This window comes from Mytilus edulis, chromosome 1 (assembly GCF_963676685.1).
Source record: "Mytilus edulis chromosome 1, xbMytEdul2.2, whole genome shotgun sequence".
In the NCBI taxonomy this organism is placed as follows: domain Eukaryota; kingdom Metazoa; phylum Mollusca; class Bivalvia; order Mytilida; family Mytilidae; genus Mytilus; species Mytilus edulis.
The window spans coordinates 64,034,940-64,043,552 of NC_092344.1; the positions used below are offsets into that span (position 1 = coordinate 64,034,940).

Consider the following 8,613-nt stretch of genomic DNA (forward strand, 5'->3'; position numbering starts at 1 on the left):
GAACTGCATACCCTTCCGGAGCATCTGAGATCAATCCCAGCTTATGGTGGGGTTCCTGTTGCCGTCGTCAGTTTTCTATGTTATGTTTAAGTATTGTTGATTGTCTTTTGGTTTTTTTTTTGGTTTTTTTTCGGTATCGGGTTACAAGTCAGTTAATTTTAGACTTAAAATTTTGAATGTCCATTTGGTATCTTTCCCCTCTCTTTTATTTCCATCAAGAAAAAGTGAGACTTTCATCTTACATGGACAATCATCAGAGGAAACGCATAGATTTAGATTAGGGTCCGGTTTTACAAAACACTATTCATAATTATTTAAAATTTATAAATGGCAAGGAGGAGCGCTCTCAAACAACTCATAACCATTGACTAATACAAATAGTATTTCTGCTCCTGTGTCGATTTGGTTTTAGTTTTTGGCATAAACTAGACGAGTCATAATTGTTTAAAAATCTATAAATGGCAAGGAGGAGCGCTTTCAAACAACTCAAAAACATTGACAAATACAAATGTTATTACTGCTCCCGTGGCTGATCCAACTTGGGAAATGCCTCCGATCCATAACAAAGCCCGTTTCCCTTCTGCTCTGAAGACTCCAGCTATGGAGACTTTGACAAACGTTAATAAGAAAGTAACTAACACCCAGACAGTAACCTGAAAAATCAACAGCAAAGCAATTAACTTTAAAATAATTATAAAGAGAGAGATATACATAAAAAGAATGTGTCCATAGAACACGGATACCCCACTCGCACTATCATTTTCTATGTTCAGTGAACCGTGAAATTGGGTTCAAAACTCTCATTTGACATTAAAATTAGAAAGATCATATATATATATATATATATATTCCTTTTGATATATATATAATATATATATATATATCAAAAGGAACAAGTGTACTAAGTTTCAAATTGATTGGACTTCAACTTCAACAAAAACTACCTTGACCAAAAACTTTAACCTGAAGCGGGACAGACGGTCGAACGGACTCACAGACCAAACAACATAATGTCCTGCCTTTTTATTTTAACTCAAAACTCCTGTCCTGCCTTTTTCAAATTTCATCCTAGCCCCCCCCCCCCCTTTCCCCCCTCATAAAAATCAAATGGTAGCTCCCTAATTCACTTACGTGAGATTTCCGACTATTCTTATTAACTCCTGTTTTGGTGTAATAAATATATAATAGATGTCCTACTGTATGGTTCGAATCAGGTGAAATCATAACAAATACAAAAGAGGAAAATTATGAATGTAAATAGAACATAATGTATTTTATCATGTCATGTTATGACAATTACAATTATGATACAACTGTCATACCGTGATATTTATTCTCAACAATGGTCGCACTCATGAAACGGATAGCTTTAAAAACTACAACCAAAATATCAAAACATGAAACAAGGCAGATTTCTTCTTGGCTAAAATCGCTTTGATATCATATAAAAATTAAAGAACCTTAGTGAGTGCCCTCACATACCCCACGTCCCCACATTGTCATTGGAGAAATAAAATATGTGTAAGAAAAAAAAATTGAATCATAATTTCCTGTCAATATGCACATCTACATCGTTTGTCCTTATTATCTACAAAGTTTCATGAAGTTATGTTATGTGGTTTTAGAGGAGTTGAGATGATAAACTGTTGCAGAAGTACTTTGAAACAAATAAGTTCAAAGGGGCGTAACTCCTAGAAAAAAAAATGAATCATAATTTCCTGTCGATATGCACATCTACATAGTATGTCCTTATTATCTGAAAAGGTTTCATGAAGTTATGTTGTGTGGTTAGAGAGGAGTTGCGATGACAAAAAATTGCAGTAGTATATTGGGCAAATAAGTTCAAAGGGGCGCAACTCCTGGGAAAAAAATTGAATTGTAATTTCCTGTTAATATGCACATCTACATAGTATGTCCTTATTATCTGAAAAGGTTTCGTGAAATTATGTTGTGTGATTAAATAGGAGTTGCGATGACAAAAGGTTGCAGTAGTATATAGGGAAAATAAGTTCAAAGGGGCGTAACTCCTAGAAAAAAAATTGAATCGCGATTTCCCGTCGATATGCACAACTACATAGTATGTCCTTATTATCTGAATAGGTTTCGTGAAATTCTGTTGTGTGGTTTGAGAGGAGTTGCGATGACAAACTGTTGCAGTAGTACATTAAAGTAAATAAGTTCAAAGGGGCGTAACTCCTAGAAAAAAATTGAATCGCAATTTCCCGTCGATATGCACAACTACATAGTATGTCCTTATTATCTGAAAAGGTTTCGTGAAATTTTGTTGTGTGGTTTGAGAGGAGTTGCGATGACAAGAAACAAGACTGACGGACGGAGTGACGGACAGACTGACGGACGGACTGACGGACGGGTCAAAAACATTATACCCTCCGCAACCCGTTGCGTGGGGTATAATTAAAGAGATGTGGTACAAACGTAATCAAGGAGAAAATAACAAAACAATTGATTGATTGATTGATTGTTGGTGTTTAACGCAACTTCAAAATAATTGGCTACATCGTGGCGATCAGTTTTTGTATTTTTGGCGGTGGTAGAGCTCCCGACCAGAACCGCCGACCTTCGACATAATTGACAATGCTTGTCAATTTAGATAAGAGTTGAACGCACCTGCCACGTACATGTAGAGGGTTCAAACTAATAATCTCAGTGTTGACAGGCTAGTGATATAGTAGTACATTACTTAGACCACTCGGCCACCGAAGCCTCGCTGCACAACGACACAAGTAAAAAAAAAATCATACTTACTACTACGCCAGTCCCAACAGTTGTATCATCAAAAGCTGGGTTTGGACTTTCAACAGCTAGATATATGATATATCCTGCCAAGGCTGTTCCAAAGAACGTTAAAACTGAAATAGCATTTCTGAATTTTACTGTTATAAAACATGACACAAAACACGCTACGGGATTCGAAATCTTTGCCATAGTAGCAGCCAAATGGTAAGCCTCGTTTCCGTTTGGTAATGTTGAGTATGACTGCAATGCAGGCAGAGTTCCATTGGAAAGACAGTTTACCCATGCTATAATCACCAGATAATATGTAAAAATCCCTCTTGTAAGAATTTCTGGCAAGATGTTTTCAGTTATTTCTACTGACTGAGAATTTGGTTTCTTTGTCAAGTACTGGCAAGTGGAATCTTGCTCATGCTGGCGAGTGGAATCTTGCTCATGCTGGCGAGTGGAATCTTGATCATACTGACAAGTGGAATCTTGCTCAGAAGAAATAACAAGTTCATCTGAATCGTTTGCAGGAAGTAATTTAGATGTATTTTGATCTGATGCGAGTTCAAAGCCGTTCATTGGTTCACACTTTCTACTGTCATCATAGTGCTTTACCTTCTCCTTTTTACAATATGACGTGTAATTCAAAATGGTAAAGGACAATATTGAAATGACCAACATTGTAAACAAAAAATAAAAGAACTCTTCTACTGTAAATCGTATGCTATGATATTCAGGCTGTACACTGAAACTAGTCGAATTATCTGTTTTGTTGTAAATAGATACATTTTTGCATGTAAGCTGGCCAACTCCTTGACCTAGGGCGACCACACTAGGAATTAGTCCACTAAGGCCTTCTCCAATAAAATAACTCGTCATGTATTGCCGTTTAAAAGTAGCCATAAATGGTAGAAATAGTACTGATGTTGTGCAATCGGTTAAAGACAAGAAGAAATGAAGAACTAACAAGGCAGTACTGTGTAATTCTCCTGCAATAATAGTTGTTTCTTTCCAGAAGAACGACAGAAATAGGCATGATGCTGCTCCAGTGCATAAAACAGTATAAACTGCAACTCTTTCCCACATGTGTTTCTTGAAAACTATGTACATAACGGTTATGAATATAGGTCCAATATTTGCCATCTGTGTTATGATAGAAAGGTACGATGGGAGTTTCCATCCTTCCGGTAGATGTTGAACGAAAACAGGAATTTCTACGAACATCCCATTAATGTCGACCCATGATCCAATGCCAAACAAAACCACTAATAAATATACAATTATGTTTACTTCTTTGCATTGAAATGCATCCGTACCCATTTTGGTTATTATTTGTAACAGTTTACAAATAATGTTTACCAGACCGCAGACTACTACACTTTTTTCATAGTGCAAAGAGTTAAATACTAGCGGAATCTAGTTTAAAATCATGTAGTATCAATCATTCTGTTTTCTACATGCATACAGAATAAAGGTGCATGTTTAATAACTTGTCATATTAACCTATTTTATAATATTTCAAATGCTACTACATTTTGTAACCCCATTTTTCAGGGAGACGGATTTATATAAGTTTTTCTTGTTTCCGAATCCCAGTATTTATATTGTATAATTATATTTTGTGCACTTTTTGAAAAATAAATTCTTGTTTAAACTAAGTAAACCCCATTTTAACTTTTTGAATTGAGATTAATGAATACAGAGATGGAGTTCAAATCTTTAACGTCGCTTCTAAGACAGAACGAACGTGCCTGTGTTAAAGATATCCTTTAAAGTCATATGAAACCTCAAATCCAAAAAAAAATGCATATGTTTTTTATGACTAAATGGACAATTTTCATTATTAAACATCGTACATATACTTTTTTTCTTAAGAAAATTCTTTAATTTGTTCATATTTAATAGAAGAAGTTTACCTTATTTATTCCAGGAATCAATTCGTCGATATATTTTCCGTATGCACAGTGACCTCAGCGTGACCCTCTCATAAATTTCCGGTGATCGCAATACGCATATGGATACGTCCTTAAAATAAACTATAATAAAATTAACGGTACCAATTTTCTTGCACCAGATGCGCATTTCAACAATACATGTCTCTTCAGTGATGCTCGTGGCCAAAATATTTGAAATCCAAAGCTTATATAAAAGATGAATCTGATTGTACATGTTAAACACGTGCTCAATACCCACGTTTAATTGTTGTTTACTATAAGGTGTGAATCGGTAAACTTCGGCTTCTAAACAAGACATTTAAGTAGCTGCCATATGTTTACTTCATAACAGACAGAGAGAAAAAAAATTGACGATTATACGATATGTTTGCGTAAAAAATGATAAAATCGTGCACAGAAGTTTATGATATATACATGCATTGGTTCAAGAATTGGATAAACATTATTTTTCACCGGTCACTCGTTTCATATGACTTTAAAGCCTTGTCCAATTAAGTGGCATATACTGAATATTTGTAAGCCGGGCATGTATCAGAACCAAATCAGTTGCAGAGCTATAATGATAATAGTGGATATTTATCTATGCTAAACATTATATAAATAACACATAGCTGAGAGGGTGATAGAGCAGATTGTTACCCAAAGAAATCATTGTCAACCGCGGCGAAGCCAAGGTTGACAATGCTTTTTCGAGGGGTACCAATCTGCTCTATCACCACCCTCTCAGCTATTTGTTATTTAATTTATCATACTGAATGTCCTATCATTGTAGTCTTTTGCAGATTAATTTTATTAAAAGTATTTTCTAGGACGTCAAGTAAATCTACATTACAACGTTACTGGTATTAGAAAAAACAACAAAGTTAAGCAAGATGTTTTATCTTTTATTTTCATTTTAAAATATAGAATCTGAGCCAAAACGTATAAATTTAGCATTGTATTTTTGATTGGTCTAGACGAGAGGGTAACATTAAAAAATGTCACCCTGTCAACCATGTGATAGTATAAGTTAACAAATTTATCCCCGGTCTTAGTCCAAATCGGGCGAGTTTTATGGAAATTCGGGAACAAAGTGTAACGTGAAAACAACGAAAGGCGAGAAGGATCATTCAAAATTCAAAATTCAAAATTCAAAAATTCAAAATTCAAAAATCCTACATTAATCTATCATGATGACCCGCGCTTACGAAAGGCAAAAAAGATCGCACTTTACACATTAATATACTACTGAAAGCTATTCTAGAAAGTTTGTTAAGAACACGAACCCATTGAAACTAGGCGAAGGGTCCGTTACACCTTCATAGGGATACACCCAACTTTACCATTTGAAACCCTTGGTAACACAGCGTCCTTGCAAGTAGCAACCCTCTTTCAAGAAAATAGGAAAGGAAACCCCAGTCCTATACTACTACAGCTGGAAATTCGCTTCACTGAAATGGAACGTTCAAAATGGAAAAATTGAAATCATCGCTTTTTCGTAAAGTTTACGTATGCGTGAAATATTTACCACTGGAGGTTAAGCAAACAACAACAAATCTCTAATAATAACCTAGTTTTTCAACGGAAGAATCTAGTTATTAAAATATGTATATACAAAAGACAGATTTTGTGTATCGTTCATCAAATTCTGATAATTTTATGTTGTTATATTAACAAAATTCGTGTTAAGTTTTTGACGATTTTTCTTTATGTTGTTTGGGAGTTACAGTCTAAGATTGACGAAAGATGATACTTTTGGCATTTACTTATATAATTCCATTTATTACGAAAGCAGGGTCATCCTTTTTTATTTATTTTTTTTTCAAATTGTTGACTTTAATCTTGGAATTATCAACTTTAATCTTGCAATTTCCAACTTTAATCTTGGAATTATCAATTTTAATCTGGGTGGAGGGGTTAACTTCGATTTTTGTTTGGTAGAATTGTGCTATATTTGTCTAAAACAATGTACCCATTTTTGTATAATATTAACTAATATATAGTACCTATATTTATATATTGAAATTGTGACCCGCCATGTCATTTCCAGGCGTATGGAGGTATAGAACGTCAGTGTTAGAAAAATTATAAACATGATAAATATCGAGATTCAATGAAATACGTATGGCTTTTTTTGCGGATGCCGAACTATACATTATATATAAGTTTTGAAGAAGTTTTACTTTATCGTTTGAAGTGAAAAATATTTAAATCTACATTTTAAATTGATACACAAAAAAAAAATCAAAATTCTCTGCTGTATAGATTTTATTTCATAAATGGAGTCTGAAATAAATCCATCACAAATGCACCGTATCAAATACATATACATGTATCAAAACACTTAGTTATAAACTGTTACATGCATGATAAATCTAAATTAAAAGACAAATTGGAAAAAAAGGAATTCTTAAAGCTTACTTTGACAAATTTTAAACTAACTTCGAATCAACAAGTTTAAATTACATGTTCTAAAATAGAGCTTAGAATTGTTTGTATTGTAGTAAATTAAATTCTTTGAAATTTTATTCAAATACGTACGCTATTGAACATTACTAAGAGCCAATAAATACAATAATTTTGTATTTTATAAACTAGTGTATCAATAAATAAAAGTCGTCATAGAACAGTCTCATTTTCATACCGGTATTCGAAATGACTCGTTTCATTGCTATTACAAAAAGTATGTCATAATAACAGTGTACGTATAGGAGCCAGAGGCAAAAAGGGGACAAAACTATGTCCTCTCCCATTTAAGACAAAAATTGAAACTAAAAAATGAAAATGAAAGAGTACAATCACTAAATTTAAGATTATTACACTACATAGAAAATAGTGTTTTTTTTCTTGTCAATTTGAGAAGTTTGCCTCCCCCTTTTCCACACACAATTTTTTGCAAACTTATCCATTCTTATAAATGGCATATTTCTATACGAAAGTATACACAGACAGACGTCGTGCCGCCGAAATAATCTCAGCTACAGCGGAGGGGGCATTAACTTTAACGCTTGTCCGTCTGTCGAACTCTCAATGTGTTCCCTGTGTGGATAAAAAAAAACAACGCTACGATCTCCATTCTTCGCCTGTCTACTCTCTAATTTTACACCTGATAATAATTCTCATTCACTACACCGAAAAGTGGACGACATATTTTTTGTGTTGTTTAAATAAGGATGGTGCACATTCTGTATGTGCCTGTCCCAAGTCAGGAGCCTGTAATTCGGTGGTTGTTGTTTTTTGCTGTATATCAAATTTGTTTTTTCGTCTGAATTGTTTTACATTTGTCATTTCGGGGCCTTTTATAGCTGACTATGTGATATGGGTTTTACTCATTGAAGTCATGGAAAAAAGAAGAAGAAAAAAATCGAAAAAGGATTGAAGTGACACTCGATATCTCTCTCTCCCGGAGTAAAAGTGATTACAAGAATTTGTCTGACATAATGTCGGCACATATCCTTTGAAAAGTGTTTTAATGTTTGTCTGTGCACTATTATATTTTTAATCTACGGGATATTTTATCAGATTAAGATAATATTTATTGTGTTTGGATTGCAACTGCGTTAAAACAGGATTATCTTTCTTGATTTGCGAGTTTTGAATTCTGAATTATGAACGATACTTCTCTGCTTTCGTAAACAACGTTTTTTTCATTTACTAAATTTTTTTTATTGAAATTTGGAAATTTTACATATTTTTTACGGGTGTAGCTAGGTATTACCTTTGGTAGAACCCTACATGTAGGGAGATTCACTTTTTATCGAGTATCGAGTTGCGAGTTAAGAAAATCGAGTTGCAAGTTACGAAAGTCGAGTTGCGAGTTAAAAAAGTCGAGTTGCGAGTTACGAAAGTCGAGTTGCGAGTTAAGAAAGTCGAGTTGCGAGTTAAGAAAGTCGAGTTGCGAGTTACGAAAGTCGAGTTGCGAGTTACAAAAGTCGAG

The 8,613-nt window shown here is 34.1% G+C and overlaps 1 protein-coding gene across 1 annotated transcript; it reads right to left on the minus strand.

The window, feature by feature from the left end:
• Positions 1-307: 307 nt before the first annotated feature.
• Positions 308-4,115, minus strand: LOC139486766 (riboflavin transporter 2-like). Its single transcript, XM_071271707.1, has 2 exons — positions 2,767-4,115; positions 308-653 (listed from the first exon to the last, which is right to left on the minus strand). The coding sequence occupies exons 1-2, from the start codon at positions 4,060-4,062 to the stop codon at positions 453-455; spliced, it is 1,497 nt and encodes a 498-aa protein (XP_071127808.1). The 5' UTR covers positions 4,063-4,115; the 3' UTR covers positions 308-452.
• Positions 4,116-8,613: the final 4,498 nt, after the last annotated feature.